The sequence below is a fragment of the Medicago truncatula genome, chromosome 4 (genome assembly GCF_003473485.1).
Source record: "Medicago truncatula cultivar Jemalong A17 chromosome 4, MtrunA17r5.0-ANR, whole genome shotgun sequence".
Taxonomy (NCBI): domain Eukaryota; kingdom Viridiplantae; phylum Streptophyta; class Magnoliopsida; order Fabales; family Fabaceae; genus Medicago; species Medicago truncatula.
This window is the reverse complement of record NC_053045.1, coordinates 8,559,586-8,583,098: the sequence shown is the minus strand read 5'-3', so window position 1 is coordinate 8,583,098 and position 23,513 is coordinate 8,559,586. Positions and strand designations below refer to the sequence as shown.

The following is a 23,513-nucleotide window of genomic DNA, read 5'->3' as shown; positions in this document are numbered from 1 at the left end:
TTTTGCCGTATCGACGTATCGGTGCAGTATCGTATCCGTATCGTATCTCGTATCCGGGCTTCACAGCACTTAGTCATTCACATTGACACGTCACCTTTTTTTTTTAAAAAAAGTCACTTAGTCACCTTGTTTTAGAGATCCCTTGTTTCGAGAAGCGTAGTATAGTGTCTTATTTTAATTGGGGATTTCTTGCTCCCTATCTTATGACATTGGTTTGAATCTCATGTTAAAGGATTCAATTTTGATTTTCATCAATGACACTCATCTTAAAGGTGCTTGAAAATTTTGGATTCTTCATTATGGTTATCTTATTTAGGTATTGGGTTGTATTTTTGTTGGCTTTTATATGGTTTGAGTCTAACTTTATAACTTCTTATTTACCGCAAACCTTATGCGGTAAATAATTTTTTAGTGATTGCATTTTTCCCATCACTCAAATTAATAAGACCCTTTTCTACCATAAACTATTAAGTTACCCAAAAAGAAAAACACAAATAGCTGTAACTCGGATTTATGGAAATGCTTAAATCATGATGATTTGTTAAACTGCTTAATTACAAAAGACTTAACTTATAAGTATTTCCCTTGTATACAAAAAAAAAAAAAAAACTTACATTTCCCTTTTTGATGCTGGCATTATCATTAAATAGAGTTATATTACAATTTTCAGACGTACATCTCACTTATTTTATGAATTTTAGACGTTTATCTTACCATGCAATTTGGAATGGAGACAAAAATAAGAAAACCTAGTTGAAATTTTAAACACTTGGATATTTTTAATTATAGAACATAGTCGTATTTAAAACATGACAGCATTAACTGAAAAATTAAAATTTAATAAAAGTTGCGTGACGCAATTAGAGAACAACTCAATATTGCTTATTCATTCAAAAGTAGTAGTAACATATAATGTACAGCTAGATAGCAATGCAATGCAATACCATACATTAATAGACAATGAAGCTTAAATAGCTGGAATGGCATGTGAATACTATGAAGAATGCTCGACCAACGCCATAGAATATGGATGTATACGGTAATTGAATATTTAGCATGTATATTCACTATATTAATTGTATATAATATTGACCAAAAAATATATAAGTTAACAACATCATGTAGTGCATCTATTAAAAAGAAAATAATGTATCATTGTGAGCTTAACTCAGTTGGTCGGGATATTGCAGATTATATGTATGGTTTCCCCGTTTAAAATGCGTGGGTCAATTAATTATTTGACTGAAGGTTCGAACTTTTTCTCTTATAGAATCGATGGTTTGATCTCTAGCCGCTATGCATATAAAAAATATTTACTCTCAGAGGTCAACCTTATTATTTTATCCTTCTTTGTTAAATTATTGCAAAATATGTATATTGACTATATAAATTTACCAAATTTTTTTAAAGGTTGATCTTGTTAAGAGTATTACATTAGATGAAATATGACTTAATACGATTTTATAAGTGGGGGTATTATTCACATTATTACATTAGTCATTTTGTAATAATTTAATTAATCATAGCTCAAATTATAAGTTATTCACATCAAATCAATAAATCCTAATGGCAAAGTCGAACCTACTCTTCAACATATTAAATGTCTTTGCAACCTTTTACCATTTGTGTCCACTTACTAGACACTTTTTAAACAAAACATGACAATCAATCAATAAATCCTAAAACAAAAGCATATTTTAATTGATTAATTAATCAGTACATTAACAATTTAATTATATTAATTTGGCTAATAATTAACATCATTGTATTGAACTTATGTATAAATATTTCCTACCTTGAGAGAAGATAGAGATTGAAATAGGAAGAGAGAAATGGAAAACGATAAAGGTACAATTTGTGTGACAGGAGCAACGGGGTATGTGGCATCATGGCTGATTATGAAGCTTCTTCAACATGGTTACGCAGTTCATGCCACCGTTAGATCACACCATGTTAAAGGTATATATAACGTTCATTTTCTTGGAAATTAAGCAATAATATATTCTTCTATATTTGCTATTCTTTTGTTTAATTGATGATGATATAGCCAAAGCTAAGAGAGATTTTAGGAGATAATAATCTTTGTTAGTTATCACAATTGAGGTGAAGTCATAAATTAGTGAATTATGTAAGGAGTTGATGTTTTGTTTGTGATCTTTATAAGTTGAGGGATGAAAGGGTTGACCACCACCTTGTATGGGAATTAAGATTTTGAATGATTTAAGAGTACTTTGAAAAATTCTTGATTTTTTTTTTTTATCTTGAGTATTGATTATAAGTATTTTCTCTCAAAAATACTCTTTTAGAGAGATGAAAGATTCTCGTTTCTTTTTCTTCTTCTTCTTGTGTAGATCTTCCTCCGCACTTTTCTTATCTAAAACTCACAATTTGAAAAACTCAAAATATGAATTGAGAGTTTGGATTGTTTTAGAAGATTTTCAAATATTCTTCAATTCTTTTCATCTTGCAAATATTGGTCTTAAGTTTTCTCTCAAAAATCCTCCAAATGGATAAAAGATTATCGTCCCTTTTCCTTCTTCCTGCTTAAAATTGTCCCTTTTCCTCAAACTCAAACAAAAAGTCTAAGTGTAAGTTGGACCATATATCCTTGAAAAGGGGATGTCTAACTTTATGGTTGGGTGGCCCTACAACAAATTACAGATACTACCTTCCTTTTATTCTTTAATTTGTATATTTCCAGGAAGAATGACTAAATTGTGTAAAACTTACAAGTGTGACATTAGATAGGTTTCAAATTAACCTTGATCCCTACTTCTACTAATATTTGATCATTTTGGTCATGTCTTAGATATTGAAACTATATATATACTACTCAACCAGTAAAAAATTGGACAATTTAAATTGTGGTCACATACTTGCAAATTATTTCACGATCTTTTGATATTATGAAAAATTATAATTAAATACGACTAATCATATTAATGCAAATATAGTTGCAACCCATTGAAGACCTCTTTAAAAATTTTGATTTTGCGAATTTATGTAGAGTACAAAGACAAAAAAAATATATAAAAAAATCAATAGAGAGAATAAGAATACAAGAGAGTGTGACACGTATGCTCCTATACAATGAGAGTGTGCCACATAACTAATAAAAATTGAATTTTCTTATTAGTATAGATTCGCGAAATCCGATGATCCAAATTGGACCTAGATCCGCGGTCTGAGTAAGGATCGGATAGCTGTTGACCGCGGCTCAAAGTCACTAGCCCATTACGGACCAACCTGATAGAAACATGCCATCTACTTTGTTTTCATATCTGTGTTTTCATTGCTACTATAATTTTTTTCTTCGAAATTTGAAAAATTATATTAATATCATCTAGCTCAAATACTATAGTAGTAAAAATTGTAATCCACATACACACTCACTAGTGTATAGAAAAGAAATTTAACACTGATTTTTTATTTTATTTTTTTTACTTTTAATAGAAAAGAAAGACTTGAGCTATCTTACAAATTTACCAGAAGCATCAAAGAAGCTAACTATCTTCCATGCTGACCTTGATGATTCAAGTAGTTTTGAAAAAGCAATACAAGGTTGCATTGGAGTTTTCCATCTAGCACACCCTATGGATGTGCAAAACCAAGAGCCAGAAGAAAAGGTGACAAAAAGAGCAGTGGAAGGAACCCTAGAAATTTTGAAAGCATGTTTGGAATCAAAGACAGTGAAAAAAGTGGTTTACACTTCTAGTGCAGCAACGGTTTTGTTCAATGATAAGAATCTTGATGTGGTGGATGAAGATATTTGGAGTGATATTGATATTTGTAGAAGTAGTAACCTTGTTGGATCTTCTTATTTGGTGTCTAAAATTATGACTGAAAAGAGTGTTTTAGAGTTTGGAAAAGTGAATGAATTGGAGGTTGTTAGTTTGGTTCTTCCTTTGGTTGTTGGCCCCTTTATTTGCCCTAATATACCTTCATCTGTTTATATAGCACTCGCCATGATCTTTGGTATGTATTTCATTCTCTCTCTCACTCTAGGTTTAAATTTAGTCTTGGACATACAACAACGTTAAAACTCTTAGAGAGAGTTGACCACCCATTTGGGTCCCACAAGACTGGAGTGATTAGTCTCTACAGTTGTGCGTGCGGAAATACCTGATTTATAAAAAAGAATATTATATACATTTTCTTTATTTGCAAGCTATTTATTTATTTATTATTATAGGCAAAATATTATTAATTAAATAGGGTAAACGAGTTCCTAAAACTTATAGCAAAGGATAATATATTAACTCTCCAATTCTAATATTTGAGGTATATATATATGTAATTCTAATATTTTGTATATTTCTTATGTGCTATGTTTATTATAGGAGACCAAGATAGATACAAGTATCTCACCAACTCATACATGGTGCACACAGATGATGCCACTCGTGCACTTATATTTCTTTTTGAGTCAGAAAATGTTAATGGAAGGCTTATTTGTTCCTCAGACAGAATATCATTTCATCAATTGTATGAATTGCTTTGTCAAAGATATCCAGGGTATAACATAACAATACCAAAGTAAGTTTCATAATTTATAAATCTAACCAAACATACATTATTTAGATTTGTTCTAACTCACTTATTTTCTACATATATGGTTGTTTTCCTATATAGTAAAAAAGCTTAGCCTAATCTTTGGGTAATTATTTTGCAGTTCAATGAACACAAAAAATGGTGATAAAAAGTTCAGTGATCTATCATCAAAAAAGCTCTTGGATACTGGGTTCAAATTTAAGTACAGCGTCAATGATATGTATGATGGAGCTATACAATGCTGTAAAGAGAAGGGCATTCTTTAGTTCATCTATGGGATCATGAAATTTATCATGATAAAATTTTTAGAGGAAATTTATTATGATAATTGAAGAACAAGAAAATACGCATAATATTGCTGACTTACATAGACTAGGATATTCAATTTGTTTGATATTTAATATTTTGCTTCGGTAATTTGGGTTTTCAATTTGAGCTTGTTTTATTGTTAGTTTATAATTTCATTTTTTTGTAATGTTTTATAATTTAACTTAATGATCTAATTCTGTCAGAAAAAAACTTAATGATCTAATTTAATTTAATGATTTTATTCTAATTTGCATTCTAATTTTAGATTACTAATATGAATATCAGTATCAAGCACATGCTAGAATTTTATCATATTTAAAATTTGGATGAAGATGTGATATCATTCTTATTTATGTGGTTGCTCAAAGTACAATGGGTTGATCGACAGGTGTTGATTGCCCCATAAGGTCCAACAATGATAACATAGTCCGGTTCGACTTTGTGAGGAAGTATGAGGGGTTCCTCGTGGTAGACATCGAATGCGAAGATTCTCATATTGAAGGGGAGATGTTAATTTGTCAACTATGAGTTAAAGTTCTATATTGGATGCAAGAGTAAATTTTGATAAGCATATAAGTGATATGATCATATACCTAATGCCTTAAAGTTTACTTGAGGGGGAGGTGTTAATTTGTCAAGTGTGAGTTAAAGATTCATATTAGATGCAAGAGTGGATTTTGATAAGCATATAAATGATATGACCAAATACACATGTCTAGGGGTGTAACGGTTCGGTTTGGATAGATTTTCAGTCAAAAAAAAAGAAGTCTGAATCGATGAAATCTTCATCGGTTTGGTTCAGTTTGATTTTCACTCTTTTCAAAAAAGGAACCGAACCAAACTAATCGGTTTTGTTCAGGTTGGATCGGTTCGGTTGACCAATTTATTTGGAAATACTATTAAAAAAAAAAAAAATCATATTCTCACAAATTTGTATTTCATACATAAAACATACGTCATACTAAAATATTTCATGTAACTTTGTATTTCATGTTATCTACTTTTTATAACTAACTTTACTCTATTTAATAAAATAATAATAACGATGATGGGAGAAAGTGAATGGATTAAGGTCCCGTTTGGATTGAGCTTATGAAAAATAACTAATGCAAAAAAATAAGTTTTTATTTATTATTCATAAGCTTGTCAAGGTAGCTTAAGAAAAAACGATTTATGAAGATACAATATTTGTTCGTGAGAACTTATAAATTAATATAAAAACTTATTTGTTTGGATAGACTAATTTTCATAAGCTCAGAATAAGCTCAATCGAAATGGGGCCTAAGTAGTATTTTACGTTAGACTTTAATTTTGGGTCTGTTCATAAGTGTGTGTGTGTGAGGAAGGATAATATTAGTAAAATGGGGAGTGGGGTTAGGATCGGTTCAGTTCATCGGTTTCTTGGATCTCAAAATGAAAATCGAGAACCGAACCAAACAAGTTCGGTTTAGATTGGTTTGTTTCAGTTTTAAAAGCGAACCAGAAAAGGTCAGATATATTCTCGGTTTGGTTCGTGTAACAGCCCGATTTTTAGCTAGATTTATTTTAATTACTTTTATTATGTGTTTGTGTGTGATTAATCATCATTGGGTGCATTTTCATGGATTTCCGTATTAGAAGGGTATTTTGGTCATTTAGAGAGTAAGGGTAAAATAGTAATTGTGGTGAGAATTATTTTTAGTATTTAGTGTGAACCATTATTTTGTTAAGTTACGAGTAAATTGAGTTTTTACCGTTTAGTCACCGTTAGTGACATTTTACCGTTATTAGTTAAAATATCGTTTGAAGTGTAGAAATATTTTTGGTTTGAATAGAAATGGGTTAAGCCCACTAGAGTTTAGAATTGAGCCCAATTGAATAGAGCATGTAACACCTCATTCCCAAATATAAATTATTTAATAAAATATACACACATCAGAGTAATAATTTCAATGGGCATGTCACACTTCATTTTCAAATTTTCTTAAATAGAAATATATAAACTATTTAAATGACTTTCATCAATATTATCATTAATTTGCAGCGGAATAATTATATTTAAGCAACAACAGTAACTGTCTAAACTTCCATAAAACATCTTGGCATAAAAGCCTCAACCAGAATAATTCGACAATCATAGGGCTACAACAGCATTATCCAAAATTTGATACATAGGAATGAAAGAAAAACAATAAAATCCCATCCCACGTATCAGAGCCCTAGACACTTTGAGCCACCACCTACTACTCAGGATCACCTACAAGTTACCTGTAACACCCCGTTTTCCCAATATACAAATTTCTTAAACAATTATCAGAGTAAAACCATAAACGGGATATCACATAGAAACGTAATCCAAAAACAGTTAAATAATAATTTAACCTTCACAAAATATCTTTAACATAGCAGCTGAATATTAATTCGAAAATCATAAATTAACTTGGCACGTAGGCCCCATCAAAATAGTTCATAATCCATAACATAATAAAAATAATATATTATCCACGTAAAAGAATGAAGCATGTATAACATTAAACCCCATCCCGTTACGTATCAGAGCGACCTAGACGACACAGTGAAGGCAAGGCCACTCACGACGGCAACTGCACACTAAGCACGATCACCTGCAAGTTACCCATACGAAGGGCAACATTTTCAAGCAGAAGGGGTGAGATTTCATAACAAAATAATGCTAATCAAAGTAATTCGAATCATAAATTAACATTAACATCATAATCATTCTTGGATAACTTTTGCATATTCAAATAACAAGTATCACGTATTCATATATTCAACAATATCACGTATTCACTTATTCAACCGTCATCAACAACATAGCATTTATGGACATGACAATGTGACAATGCTCTTAGACTCCTTATATGCATGTGGTACCAATCGTCATCATAAGTATTAATATACTTTAATCGTGCGGAGGACAAAGCTCCTATAAAACGTGCGGAGGACAAGGCTCCTAATATTCGTGGTGAGGACTAAGCTCAATGATATGCTATGCATGGACACATATGAACAAAACATCGTAATCACTTATCAACATGCATCCAATAACTTGGAGCTAAACTTCATCATATAATTATGCACTTAGTTAAATAACGGAAGCAGCATAAACAGGTCACATAACAAGATGATATCATTATATCAATAACACATAAATTGTATCATTATCAACTCTTCATATCTTGCATAAATATACATTACATTAACTCATGTTCAATCAATATTATCATGACTTAGACTACTCTACAGACTGCATTTAACAACATCACTAGGTCTCATTACCAATTAGGGGTTCACTCTTGATCAACAAGTGCGACACTGATCGCACAAACACACAAACAAGTTCATCCTGGTTGTACTCGCGAGGCGAGAGTACTTACTCGCCATGGCGAGTACCACTCAACTCCCAAACTAAGGTTGTTCTGGGTTCCCTCTGATCCTACATTCATTCCTAATCAATACTAGGTATGTTCTGGTACTCAAAGGCATACAAAATTCAACTAAAAAGGTCGAAACACGAAATCTAACATGCACTCTGCCTAAGCTCGCTATGGCGAGTAAGGTCGCTCGCTATGGCGAGCTGCATTGCACAACTCGCGAGGCGAGGAATCAGGGTTCGCGAGGCGAGCGATGAATGTTCATCACTCGCGAGGCGAGATTCATAGCTCGCCGTGGCGAGCGATGAATGTCGCTACGGCCAGACTTCCTAAATTCACAAAAACTCGACGTTTCACATGGTTCTAAGCTTGTTTTTGATTCCAAAGTTCGTCCTAAACATTATCTAAGGTCTAGGAACACTTTCTACATCAATTAAACCAATTCTCACCGTTTGATCATCAATTCTAAGGTTTTGACCTAGTTTTCGTTTTCTCCAAATCACTCCTAAATCTTGTTAACTAATCATCAGAATCACATTCAATTAACAATACTGAGTTATTAGTCTCACCCTTACCTGGTTATGAAGAAATCGCAGCCCTCTCTATGCTCTTCTCCCTTCTAAGCTTTTCTCCCTTCTTCAAAAGTTTTCACGTACAATGAGTTTCTAAAATATTAGGTCTTCTCCTATTTATACCTCTTTCTAATAACTTATCTTATCTCACTTTCTCCCCCAAAACTATCTAAAATATCAAAACAGCCCTCAACTAAATATTTTATATTATTTTCAAATCTTTATTTTATTTAACAATAAAATAATTCCCATATCATAATCAAATCCTCCAAAACTCATAACTTAACACGTCATCGATCAAATCATCAAAACATACCAAAATCATACATATATTATATAAATATAATATAATCACCTAAACTCGATTAAATAACGATTAAACGAAAGTGGGCGTTACAACTCTCCCCCACTTAAAAGATTTTCGTCCTCGAAAATTTACCTCAAGCAAACAACTCTGGATAAGACTCCAGCATCTTACTCTCAAGTTCCCACGTCAAGCTTTCACCAGTCGCTCCCGTCCAAACGACTCTCACGAGAGGTATCTCCTTGCCTCTCAACGTCTTCACTTTACGATCATCAATCCTTACCGGTAAAGTCTCTACTGTAAGGTTGTCTCTAACTTGCACATCGTCACTTTGGATCACATGAGATGGATCCGAAACATACTTTCGAAGTTGCGACACATGGAAAACGTTGTGCAAATTCGCAAGATGCGGCGGTAAACCCACACGGTAAGCCATCGTTCCAACTCTTTCCAGTATCTGATACGGACCAATGAACTTCGGGGTCAACTTCTTTGACTTCAAAGCACGTCCTACACCAGTCATAGGAGTGACTCTCAAAAACACGTGGTCTCCTTCCTGAAATTCAAGATCTCTTCTACGCTTATCGTGATAACTCTTTTGTCGACTCTGCGACGCTTTCATTTTCTCTTGGATCATCTGAACTTTCTCAGTAGTTTGCTGAACAATTTCTGGTCCTAAGACCACTCTCTCTCCTGATTCAAACCAACACAACAGAGTTCTGCATCTCCGACCATACAAGGCCTCGAACGGTGCCATTCCAATACTAGAATGATAACTATTATTATAAGTGAACTCGATCAACGGAAGATGACTATCCCAAGTTCCTCCTTGCTGAAGAACACAAATTCTCAACAAATCCTCTAGCGACTGAATTGTCCTCTCCGACTGACCATCTGTCTGTGGATGATACGCCGAACTCAATCTCAACTTCGAACCCAAGGCCTCTTGCAAACTTTTCCAAAATCTAGAAGTAAATCTTGGATCTCTATCTGACACGATGCTCGAAGGAACACCATGCAACTTCACAATCTCCTTGATATAAATCTCTGCTAACTGGGCAACAGGGAAACTAATATTAATAGGTAGAAAATGAGCTGACTTCGTCAACCTGTCAACAATAACCCAAATTGCGTCGTTCCCTCTAGGAGTATTCGGCAAACTCGTCACAAAATCCATCGATATACTATCCCATTTCCATTCTGGCACGTCTAAAGGTACCATCATTCCAGCAGGTTTCTGATGCTCAACTTTCGACTTCTGACAAACTAAACAGGAATACACAAACTGTGCCACATCTCGTTTCAAACCAGACCACCAGAAAATCTTCTTTAAATCATGATACATCTTCGTAGCTCCCGGATGAATACTCAAGCTACTTCTATGAATCTCTTCAAGAATCATCTTCTTAATCTCTTCATTGTCTGGGATACAAATTCTTCCTCGGAATCTCAACACACCTTGATCATCGATTTTAAAATCACCGTCTTCAGTCTGATCTCTAGCAACCAACAAGTCCACAAACTTTACATCAACTTTCTGTGCTTCCTTGATACTTTTCAGAAATTCACTATCAATCTTCAGCATACCCAATTTCACACTCTGAGGTGACCATTCGCAAACCAAACTCATATCTCTAAACTGTTCAAGCAATTCGAACTCTCTGACCATCATGGCGGACATATGCAATGTCTTCCTACTCAAGGCATCTGCAACAACATTAGCTTTACCTGGATGATAATTCAAACCAAAGTCATAATCTTTCAACAATTCAAGCCATCTTCGCTGTCTCATATTCAATTCCTTCTGATCGAACAAATACTTCAAACTCTTGTGATCACTAAACACCTCAAATCTCGAACCATACAAGTAATGTCTCCATATCTTCAATACAAAGACTACAGCCGCCAACTCGAGATCATGCGTAGGATAATTCTTCTCATGAATTCTCAACTGTCTTGAAGCATAAGCTACCACTTTACCTTCTTGCATAAGTACACCTCCTAAACCCAACTTGGACGCATCACAATATACCACAAAAGGTTCATCTGACTTCGGCAAAATTAACACTGGAGCAGTCGTCAAACGCTTCTTCAATTCACCGAAACTTTTCTCACAATGGACGTCCCACACAAAAGTTTTACCTTTACAAGTCAACTGCGTTAGCGGAAGAGCTAACTTAGAAAATCCTTCAATAAACCTTCTATAGTAACCAGCTAAACCCAAGAAACTTCTAATCTCTGTAACGGACTTTGGAGTTTCCCACTGTGATACCGCTTCAACTTTAGACGGATCCACTGCAATACCATCACCAGAAATAACATGGCCTAGAAAACTCACTTCTTTCAACCAGAATTCACACTTAGACAATTTGGCATAAAGTTTCTTCTCTTTCAACACTTGCAAAACAATCTTCAGATGCTCAGCATGTTCTTCTTCAGTCTTGGAGTAAATCAAAATATCGTCGATAAACACAACCACAAACCGATCCAAAAATGCATGGAAGATGCGATTCATATACTCCATAAACACTCCAGGTGCATTGGTCACACCGAAAGGCATAACTTTATATTCATAGTGACCATAACGCGTTCTGAAAGCTGTCTTCTGCATATCCTCATCCTTTACTTTAATCTGGTGATAACCTGACCTCAAATCAATCTTGCTGAAAACTCGTGCACCCACTAGCTGATCCATCAAATCATCAATTCTCGGAAGTGGATACCTATTCTTGATAGTTACCTTGTTCAACTGTCGATAATCAATACATAGCCTCATACTACCATCTTTCTTCTTTACTAACAAAACCGGCACTCCCCAAGGCGAAACACTTGGTCTAACAAACTTCTTCTCAAGCAAGTCTTCCAACTGTTTCTTCAACTCAGATAACTCAGAAGCAGACATACGATAAGGTGCCATCGAGACCGGCTTCGTTCCAGGAACAAGATCAATAGAAAACTCAACTTCTCTCTCTGGAGGCACATCAGGAATCTCATCTGGAAAAACTTCAGGAAATTCACACACCACCGGTAACCTATCAATCACTGCTTGATTCTCAGTAGATAAAGTAGCCATTAACGAAAACATCAAGATACCGTCGTGTTCCAGTTGCTTCAGCTGCTTAGTAGATAAAAACTCTGCACCACTTTCCTCTTCGACGGAAGAGAAATGCACTGACTTGCTAAAACAATTAATAAGAACGTGGTTGTACTCTAACCAGTTCATACCCAGAATCACATCCATACCGCTCAAAGGTAGACAAACTAAATCCATTTCGAAATCACGACCAAACATAGACAAAGGAAATTTCAAACATACGAGAGAAGTAGTCACCGAACCCTTAGCTGGAGTTTCGACAACCATCTCTCCATTCATATCAGACAAATCAAGACCCAAAGCAGAAACACAATCGAAAGCAATAAAACAATGCGTAGCACCAGTATCAATAATAGCAACTAAAGGAGTATTATTAATATAGCAAGTACCTCTGATCAAACGATCCTCGTTCTCTGTCTGAGTACCAGTCAAAGCAAAGACTCTACCAGTAGTCGGCGCCCTCTTAGGCTGAGTACACTGTGAACTAATGTGACCCTCTCCATTGCAATTAAAGCACACAATGTCTGTACGATTGCAATCAGCTACAACATGACCTTTCTTGCCACACCGAACACACTTCTTGATTTCCTCAGGGCAGACGTTGCTCTTGTGGCCCTTCTCACCACAATTGAAACACACAATCTCTGCAGCATCCCTCTTCTTAGGCCGTCTCACATCGACCATCTTCTGTTTCCCTTTATCAGCAGGGGCACTGTACGGCTTAGGACGACTCTGCTGTCCCTTGCCCTTCCTTTCATTCACTACCTTGTAGTGAGCCTTCGTATCCTCTTCATAGATCCTGCAGCTATTGACCAAATCCTGAAAAACTCTCAGCTGTTGGTACCCAATCGCCCTCTTGATGTCGGGCCTCAAACCGTTCTCGAACTTGATGCATCTCGAGAACTCAGCATTCTCTGCAGTATAGTGCGGATAGAACTTAGACAGCTCCACGAACTTGGCAGCATACTCTGTCACAGACATGTTTCCTTGCTTCAACTCAAGGAATTCGATCTCTTTCTTCCCGCGAACATCTTCCGGAAAGTATCTTCTCATGAACTCTCTCTTGAAAACAGCCCAAGTCACAACAGCTCCCTCCTGCCCAAGGGTAGGCAGAAGAGCAACCCACCAGTCATCAGCTTCCTCGGCCAGCTGATGAGTACCAAACCGCACTTTCTGATCTTCAGTGCACTGCATAACCCGGAATATCCTCTCAATCTCCTTAAGCCACGTCTGGGCTCCATCAGGGTCATAACGTCCTTTGAAAGTCGGAGGGTTCTTCTTCATGAACGTCTCCAACATCCTAGCTTCAGCATTCGCACCGGCATTCACGTTAGGTTGTTGTCCCACAGCTTGGGCAACAGCTTGTAGAGCAGCAGCTAACGCAGCATCATTTCTTCCAGCTATTTCCGAGATTCTACAAAAGTAGAAACAACAACATAAGATAGTAATATAAATATTACTAAGACTCGACACGACTCTCAAATTGACCGGACGGACCAACCTGCTCGGATACCAATTGTAACACCCCGTTTTCCCAATATACAAATTTCTTAAACAATTATCAGAGTAAAACCATAAACGGGATATCACATAGAAACGTAATCCAAAAACAGTTAAATAATAATTTAACCTTCACAAAATATCTTTAACATAGCAGCGGAATATTAATTCGAAAATCATAAATTAACTTGGCACGTAGGCCCCATCAAAATAGTTCATAATCCATAACATAATAAAAATAATATATTATCCACGTAAAAGAATGAAGCATGTATAACATTAAACCCCATCCCGTTACGTATCAGAGCGACCTAGACGACACAGTGAAGGCAAGGCCACTCACGACGGCAACTGCACACTAAGCACGATCACCTGCAAGTTACCCATACGAAGGGCAACATTTTCAAGCAGAAGGGGTGAGATTTCATAACAAAATAATGCTAATCAAAGTAATTCGAATCATAAATTAACATTAACATCATAATCATTCTTGGATAACTTTTGCATATTCAAATAACAAGTATCACGTATTCATATATTCAACAATATCACGTATTCACTTATTCAACCGTCATCAACAACATAGCATTTATGGACATGACAATGTGACAATGCTCTTAGACTCCTTATATGCATGTGGTACCAATCGTCATCATAAGTATTAATATACTTTAATCGTGCGGAGGACAAAGCTCCTATAAAACGTGCGGAGGACAAGGCTCCTAATATTCGTGGTGAGGACTAAGCTCAATGATATGCTATGCATGGACACATATGAACAAAACATCGTAATCACTTATCAACATGCATCCAATAACTTGGAGCTAAACTTCATCATATAATTATGCACTTAGTTAAATAACGGAAGCAGCATAAACAGGTCACATAACAAGATGATATCATTATATCAATAGCACATAAATTGTATCATTATCAACTCTTCATATCTTGCATAAATATACATTACATTAACTCATGTTCAATCAATATTATCATGACTTAGACTACTCTACAGACTGCATTTAACAACATCACTAGGTCTCATTACCAATTAGGGGTTCACTCTTGATCAACAAGTGCGACACTGATCGCACAAACACACAAACAAGTTCATCCTGGTTGTACTCGCGAGGCGAGAGTACTTACTCGCCATGGCGAGTACCACTCAACTCCCAAACTAAGGTTGTTCTGGGTTCCCTCTGATCCTACATTCATTCCTAATCAATACTAGGTATGTTCTGGTACTCAAAGGCATACAAAATTCAACTAAAAAGGTCGAAACACGAAATCTAACATGCACTCTGCCTAAGCTCGCTATGGCGAGTAAGGTCGCTCGCTATGGCGAGCTGCATTGCACAACTCGCGAGGCGAGGAATCAGGGTTCGCGAGGCGAGCGATGAATGTTCATCCCTCGCGAGGCGAGATTCATAGCTCGCCGTGGCGAGCGATGAATGTCGCTACGGCCAGACTTCCTAAATTCACAAAAACTCGACGTTTCACATGGTTCTAAGCTTGTTTTTGATTCCAAAGTTCGTCCTAAACATTATCTAAGGTCTAGGAACACTTTCTACATCAATTAAACCAATTCTCACCGTTTGATCATCAATTCTAAGGTTTTGACCTAGTTTTCGTTTTCTCCAAATCACTCCTAATTCTTGTTAACTAATCATCAGAATCACATTCAATTAACAATACTGAGTTATTAGTCTCACCCTTACCTGGTTATGAAGAAATCGCAGCCCTCTCTATGCTCTTCTCCCTTCTAAGCTTTTCTCCCTTCTTCAAAAGTTTTCACGTACAATGAGTTTCTAAAATATTAGGTCTTCTCCTATTTATACCTCTTTCTAATAACTTATCTTATCTCACTTTCTCCCCCAAAACTATCTAAAATATCAAAACAGCCCTCAACTAAATATTTTATATTATTTTCAAATCTTTATTTTATTTAACAATAAAATAATTCCCATATCATAATCAAATCCTCCAAAACTCATAACTTAACACGTCATCGATCAAATCATCAAAACATACCAAAATCATACATATATTATATAAATATAATATAATCACCTAAACTCGATTAAATAACGATTAAACGAAAGTGGGCGTTACATTACCCATAGGAAGGGCAACATTTCCAAGTAGAAAGGGTGAGATTCTCAATCAATAAAAATAATATATAATAACATCAATTGAAAATCTAACACCTTACAACATCAATGATTATTCAATAAGCATAGGTATTTCATAATCAACAACAATCATCCAAATATAGAATTCAATCAACAAATGCAACTCATGAAATGACACGACACCCCCCCCCCCCCCCCCCCTAATACTCCTCAATAATGCAACTATGCATGTGGTACCATAATTCAGGGCCGTGACCCACACCGCTGTCGAATGGTTAAAGCATTCTCAACAGGACCTAAGTCCTCACTGCTCCACACCGCTTTGAACAACTAGTGTTCCACCGCTTTGAACGACAAGGCGTTCCAGAGCCGAAGCTCTCCCACTTGATGTTTATGCCACTACCCAACCTGTGTATATCTACATACAACTCGACTATTACATATATTTCATATGACTTACTACTCCACAACTCAGTAATCCAAATCATACACAATTATTTATAATTATGCACACACATCAATCACATTCCACATGTTATATATATATATATATATATATATTCACTTGTTTTCATACACAATCATCTCCAACATTTACTAACACCAATCAATCCAATCGCCGGCTTGTTCTAATAGGATTCGGTTACCTACACCAGGGTTATACTAGTTAAAGAGGAAGTTATAGAATGCTCAAGAAGTCCCCTCATGCACTAAGTAACAGTTCAGAAAAAGGCTGACTAAGGCTCACTTCGCTTAAGCGACGTCTAGCTCGCTTAAGCGACCAACTTATAGTAGGTCTGGGTTCAGTTCGCTTACGGGTCGCTCACGGTTCGCTTGAGCGAACTTTGGACAGAATCAAAATGGTTTTTCGCTCACAGGGTCGCTTACCATTCGCTTAAGCGAATTCTTGGCAGAATCAAACTTAATTTTCACTTACCAGTTCGCTCACGGTTCGCTTAAGCGAACGGGTAAAATCGCATTCTAGGCAGTTTACTTGAATGCTCGCTTAAGCGACGGCTGCTTCGCTTAAGCGACCAATCATCTGGGCAGTGCAAAAACCTACGGTTTCAGACCTCTCCTCACTCCAAAAATCCAATTTTAATCCCCCGATCACCCAAAATGTTTTCCAGCAGATGTTTACAGGTCCTATATACAACTAAGCATCTAAGGAAACACAGAACAACCATTAACAGCAACAATTACAGATCATTCCACCATCATACACAAATTCATCAATTCATCCAATCACTCATAAATTTCAATCAATTTATGATCACAGCAACAACAAGGATTAAGTTTTCATTCTGAACATTATATTACAAGAGAATTAACATTATCTTTACCCATTTCCCTTCAGAATTCTCGTCAAACCCTAACCCTCAATTTATTTTCCAAAACTATGCAATTAGGTCAATTTCAGAAATTATAGATTATGATTATCGAGAGATAGTCTCACCCTTACCTTAGTTTTGCAGAAAATAAGACAGCAAGGATCGGTTCTAGGCTCTCATCTCTTGTTCTTGCTCTTCTTCTCCCTTTTCTCCCAAAAGCTAGTTTTCTTACGTTCAAACGTTCTGACTGTTTTTCTTTCTTTTTTAACTCCCTTCAATTCTATTAATTCCCCTTAATTTTAATAAATTATAATTAACTCTCTAATTCCTAAAATAATATTAATTTCCACTTATTTTAATTATTATTATAATAAACTATATAATAAAATGCACACACCACATAAATCACCAAAAATCATATAAAATCACATATGAGACTCTAAATAAATCAAAATAAAATAAAATAATAATTAGGGCGTTACAGAGCACACCTAAACCTAACTTGGAGAGAAATTCATTTCATTCATTTTCATTTCACAAAGTTAGAGAGAGGTAGAGAGAGAAAGAGGGAGAAAGGAAGAACAAGGGTTAGAGAAAGGGAGAAACTTGAAGATTGAAGAATTAGGAGCTAAAGTGAAGTCTAAGTTTGAATTAATCATAACCTAAGGTAAGGGGGTTAGTCTTCATCATAATCATAATTGTTTGTTTGCAATTTTTCTTGGTTTGTATGAAAAAGTGCTTAATTAAGTGAGAATTTATATGAACCCAATCTCTAATTTTCGTGCTCTTGTTTTGGTGATAAGTTTGAGTATGTTAATTGAATGATAAATGAATTGTTGGTGATGAAATAACATGTTCATAATGTATGAGAATGGGTTGTTGTGAAATTATGCTTAATTGATGACTTATGACATGTTGTTGTTGAATTGAGGTGTGTGAATCAAGTTCCAATTGATGTTGTTGCTGCTGAGATATGTTGTTGATTATGATTTATGGCTTGGGTGTTCATATATCATGAATTGTTGATGAGAAATAAGATGTTGTTGGTTGTTTTGCAATAATGGGTAAAATGATGATTTTGGGTTTAAAATGATGTTTAATTCAAGTGGTTTTATGGAATTGAATGTCTTTTCATGTTAAGAAACGTTTGGATACACTTTGGAATCGAATTTGGGTAATGGGAAGTCGAAAATTGGGATTTTGGAGTGAAAATGGATTTTTTCCGTAAAACTAAATTTTTCTGAACTTTGCTCACTCGCCAGGCGAACTAGTGGCGAGTAGCTACTGTGATGACTCGCCATGGCGAGCTGCCCAGTTGCAGCATCCCCTGTTTTCGCGTTTTGCGTCGTTTTCACTCGTTTCCGTTTTGTTTTGGCTTTTGATTTTAACATGAAATTTTTAGACAATTGAGTTGGCAATCCATTGGCCTTGGTTTGACTTGAGAATAATGTTTTGTTTTTGAGTTATGAAGAAATACTCTAAGGAGGTTTTAATAAAATTTACGAAAATTCCGCACAATTGTTTCTAAGTCAACCCAAACCTTATGGATAGTTTCCAAACTTCAAAGTCTGTTCATTATAAGTTCAATTGAAGGTTTTAGAGCATTCGAAACTTGGTTTGTGAAATTGGGACTTAATTTGGAAAATTACCTAGAATGTCTATTTTTCCGGAATGTGATTTTTCTTAAGAAATGGAATGGGGTTAATATTGTTTAATGATTTTTGAATTTCTGGAGATGTATGGGTGAATTATGATATGTTGGATAAAATGAGGTGTTGTATGTTCTCTTACTTGGAATATGAAAATGCTTGAATTGGTGAAACTATATGTGATAGTTGATGTTGAATAACATTGTTGATTGTTTATGATCATGTTGAGGTGATGATGATGAATGCTATGATTTAATTGTGTATGGACATGTTTTCTTGATAATGCAAATGATGTGGAGATGATGATATTGGTGAATCCATATACATTGTTTATTATGATGTGGTGGGTGAATATATATATGATGTTGTGAATTGTTGGTGAGTCCATATACATTATGATATGATATTGATTATGCAAGTGGTGATGAATTATTGGTGTGATTGCATAAATGCAAATACATGTTTGGTGATGACGGGTATGTTTATATATCCAATTGGTGATGATTTTGATGATGATATGGTGAGTTGTTGTGTGGACATATGCATTAATATTGAGTCATATGTTCATGCATACATATTTGGTGATGACGGATATGTTTATATATCCAATTATGTTTATATATCCAATTGGTGATGATGGGCGACGGCCTAAATATTGGTGATGAACGGTACCGCATGCATATAGGTGTTATGTCTAGGATCATATCATGAGGTGACATGAGTCCTAGTTGTGAAAATTAATTGATGTGCTTGTGGTTGTAAATGATTGATGGTGATGTTTGTATTTGTTGGACTGTTGTGCCATGTTAAGATTAATTATGTGAATTGATAAACTCATGGAAGTAGTGGAATTGTGAATGATGATTATTGATGATGATGTGTTCATTGAATATATGTCGGTGAGACTTGGATTGCGGTGATAATGTATGTATGGAATATATATATTTTGATTCGTACATGATATTGGATTATGCTATTCATGCTTATCTGTGTTATTGATTATGTTGATGTAATACTCACCCCCAGTGGTTTTAACCGCCTACTTGCCTGTATGGGTGAGTAGACGTTGTGCAGGACTAATAGCTTGGTGTTTTCTTGAGGTTGGTGGATAGTGGGAGCTTTCTCCACTATCGGGTCTTAGAGTAGAGTGGCTCTGATCTAGGGTTTTTTCGTTAGCTCTAGATCTTGTTGGATTATTTTGATACTTTGAGATTTTGTCCATGTGTCGGAATTGGAGATTTTATACCTATGTATTTTGAGATCACATGACATGTATGTTGATGTATGATATTTGTATCCGCTGCGACCAATGAGGTTTTATATACATGCATGTTGACCGTTGATTTGTTTTTGATTTTCTTTGATTTGGTGAAAGTAGCGACTATATCTTGAATATATGAATTATTCACATGTTTAATTGCTTTAATAGAGTTAGGGCGTTACAGTTCGGTTTAGACTTTTGATTTTATCGGTTTTGTCCAAACTGCTTACACCCTTACACATGTGACTTCCGCGTCATTAAATTTGTTGTCCAATTATGTGTTGGCGTGGACAAAATCAAGGGGACGTCAATTTTTCAAAAAAGTTTAAAATTGAAGACTAGTAGTGTTATTTAGTTTGGGGCCAAAATCACTTCTTTGTAAAGTATGGGAGTCAAAAAGCAATTTAGTTTTAAAAAATAAAACCTTACCAAAACTAAGACCAGTGTTTGACATGTAGTTTTGCCCTAATCCTATAAAGTAATATTAACAGCGTTGTTGTACGGAGTAGTGGAATACACACCTTGAGAGTGATCATGGTTGGAAAATTCAAGTTCCATCCCGGCAACAAAGTGGAAGTGAGCATCGACCATGGCATCGGCATATACTGCTCATGGTTCACCGCCACCATCGTCAAGTGGGTCTCCTCCGACAAATTACTGGTCGAATACGATGACGTGGACGTGAAGCCAACAACTGTCGGTCTTCATCAGCTCCGACCAGTACCTACGCCAGAGAGCGATGATTGGGAAGTGAAGATCGGCGACAAGGTGGAGGCTTTCCGGAAACAACGGTGGTGGGAAGGCCGCGTTATTGAAGATTTAGGGAATGGAAGTTTCCGTGTGTGTTTTACAGACTCGGAAGAGATTGTGTTTCCAAAAGACCTTCTTAGGGTTCATCGCCAGTGGATAAATCACAATTGGGTTCCGCCAATCACACCCCAACAAATCAAAAACCATAAGGTAAGATTGTTTATTTTTAAGATTATAATAACAGTGACAATAATTTATTGGAAAAAGTTGTTTTTAATTAATGAATAAATATAAGTATAAGTATTTACATACATAATTAATGCTATAAATATTTATACAAGTTGTTTATCAAACCAGGAACTTCGTAGGGAACTGAAGCGACAGCGGCAGGAAGATAGGATTAGTGATTTGCCTGACTGCATATTGCTCCACACATTGGGTTTTCTTGAAGCACGAGATGCTGTTCGGACTTGTATCTTGTCTAAACGGTGGAAGGATCTTTGCAAACGCGTCACTACTCTCACATATACTCCGTCTCCACTTACATCTTCGTATGAAAGATCTAAGAAATTTATGTCTTGGGTTCTGTCCAGTAGAGATCACTCATATTCCCTACTTAATCTTACTATTGATGCTTGGATACAGGAAGATGAAGAGCTATGTAAACTCATTAATATAAATCCGCTACTCTCTTTGAAAATTAATGGGTATGGAAGGTGTCCAAAATCTGAGTTACTTCCTTTAATCTTTGGCTCTCACTCTTTGACATTTCTTGAGCTTTGTTATTATAGTTGGTATGACGGGTATGCAAAGTGTCCAAAATCTCTTCACTTACCTGCATTAAGAACCTTGCATCTTAATTTTTTCAGATTTGTTGCAACTCACAATCATTGTGCTGACCCTTTTCCAAACTGTCACGTGTTGAATATTTTGGTTCTCGATAGCTGTTCTTTGATTGAGGATGCACAAGTCCTCTGCATATCTAATCAGACATTATCCAATTTGACTATAACCTATGTATCAGCTGTCCAATTTTCGCTTTCTACTCCAAATCTTAGTTCTTTTACTATCCATGGTGGTTCTTTTTTTCGTCAACTCTTGGCCTCCACATGCAATCTTTCTTTTCTTCAACAAGTAAATATGTATGGCATTTCCAATAACGTGGAAGCTTCAATCTTCTTAAGATGGCTGCAAGTGCTGGCCAATGTAAAGATTTTGAGATTTGACTATTCTGTCATTGAAACAATACAAAAGGTAGGTGACTGTTGTGTACTTTCACATCTATATTTTGATTACACAAACATTTGGGTCCTTGAATATGTTAATCCGTGTAAGTAGTCTTTGAATGTATTACAAAAACATATCCGAATTTGTCATTTTCTTATCAACTTGAGCCTCTAAGATGTATTTCATTTGTTAGTTTGATCTATGAAATTACTAACAGATTACTCTAAGATGTATTTCATTTGTATTCTTAATGTTTATAACATATCTGCATTCACGTAAAATATCCATATAATAATGTCTCCTATTCATTCGAATTGTGCAGGAATTCCGCTTAAATCCAATTTCGAAGAAAGCGCAACCTCCACGCTTTGCTAGATTGGAGTTGTTTATAGTGCACAAGCCTTTTTATCCAGATAGGGAACAAGAAATAATGGAAGTAGTGAAACACTTGCTTCAAAACACTACTTCAGTGCCTAGAGTTCAAGTTGGTAGCTTTTGTTTTTGATTATTTTGAGGTTGATGCCTCAACCTTTTTTCTACTGTTGGTTTTCAAAACAATTGTTCTGTTTTTTTGTATATTGTTTGCTAAAAACATATGAAGTGAAGAATTGTAATACGTGGTCAACATCTGTTGACCTTGTACAATTTGTGATCTCAGAACCATTCTCATCTCTCTAACTAATTATGACTAATAGAAAAATTGTAACATATATCTGTGTGAAAATTTACACCTACTTCTTTCTTTTAATTCTTTACTTTTGTAGTAATTTATAATCTCAATTTGCATTGTGATGAAATATAGATTGTTTTAATTTTCACATTATGAGAGTGCCTTTAATAAGTTTCTCTCATTTGGCTTGGGGAGGACCTTGATTTTTATTGCTTCCTTCTCCAATGAATCAAGAAACAATGATTCAAATTCATGAATCAGCTCACACAGTGTCTCGAACAAGTTAAGGATTTTAAACATATACCAGGCTGAATGGCTTCAATTTGCAAACGAATCAGCAAAAATCAGCAGTTGAATTATTGTTGCATGGAAAACATCTAAGAAGTAGAGATCAAATGATACAGATACGGAGTCTAAGATAACCTCATCGTACAGTTGACGCTCACCGGGAAATAGTATTCTAAGAGCGACCTTGGAAGTTTTTATCCATCTTCCAACCATTCCTTACAGTAACTGTTGTAAATCTCATAGCACTCTTTCTCAAATCCAGAATCCGCCATCAATTTCACCGTTTCATGAAAGTTATTTGTTTCAGGCAAAAGTGCATCAATTACGAGCTTGCGGTCCATCACAACCAATTTACAGTTACCTTTCACCATTTGCAAAAGCATGTTACCAATATTGGAATTGTTTTTCTTATGTTCCTTCATATAAGTAATGAAATATAATGTTGCTACAATTATTGTGGTTGTTATGAATCAACTCGAATGACTACGTGTTGTTCATCGA

General features: G+C 35.4%; 2 protein-coding genes across 2 annotated transcripts; both read left to right on the top strand.

The window, feature by feature from the left end:
- Positions 1 to 1,760: 1,760 nt before the first annotated feature.
- On the top strand, positions 1,761 to 5,104 carry LOC11423995 (vestitone reductase). Its single transcript, XM_003605039.4, has 4 exons — positions 1,761 to 1,959; positions 3,454 to 3,975; positions 4,341 to 4,536; positions 4,673 to 5,104. The coding sequence occupies exons 1-4, from the start codon at positions 1,833 to 1,835 to the stop codon at positions 4,815 to 4,817; spliced, it is 990 nt and encodes a 329-aa protein (XP_003605087.1). The 5' UTR covers positions 1,761 to 1,832; the 3' UTR covers positions 4,818 to 5,104.
- Positions 5,105 to 20,599: 15,495 nt separating this feature from the next.
- Positions 20,600 to 22,620, top strand: LOC11423994 (F-box/LRR-repeat protein At2g42730). The gene is made up of 3 exons (XM_039833877.1): positions 20,600 to 21,037; positions 21,185 to 22,081; positions 22,377 to 22,620. Exons 1-3 carry the CDS (start codon positions 20,612 to 20,614, stop codon positions 22,557 to 22,559), a joined length of 1,506 nt encoding a protein of 501 aa, XP_039689811.1. The 5' UTR covers positions 20,600 to 20,611; the 3' UTR covers positions 22,560 to 22,620.
- The last annotated feature ends 893 nt before the right edge of the window (positions 22,621 to 23,513 follow it).

Coding starts and splice junctions, on each gene's coding strand:
- LOC11423994 (XM_039833877.1), top strand. CDS start 20,612: ATGGTTGGAAAATTCAAGTTCCATCCCGGCAACAAAGTGGAAGTGAGC. Junction 21,038..21,184: donor AACAAATCAAAAACCATAAG/GTAAGATTGTTT, acceptor TTATCAAACCAG/GAACTTCGTAGGGAACTGAA. Junction 22,082..22,376: donor TCATTGAAACAATACAAAAG/GTAGGTGACTGT, acceptor CGAATTGTGCAG/GAATTCCGCTTAAATCCAAT.
- LOC11423995 (XM_003605039.4), top strand. CDS start 1,833: ATGGAAAACGATAAAGGTACAATTTGTGTGACAGGAGCAACGGGGTAT. Junction 1,960..3,453: donor TAGATCACACCATGTTAAAG/GTATATATAACG, acceptor TACTTTTAATAG/AAAAGAAAGACTTGAGCTAT. Junction 4,537..4,672: donor TATAACATAACAATACCAAA/GTAAGTTTCATA, acceptor ATTATTTTGCAG/TTCAATGAACACAAAAAATG.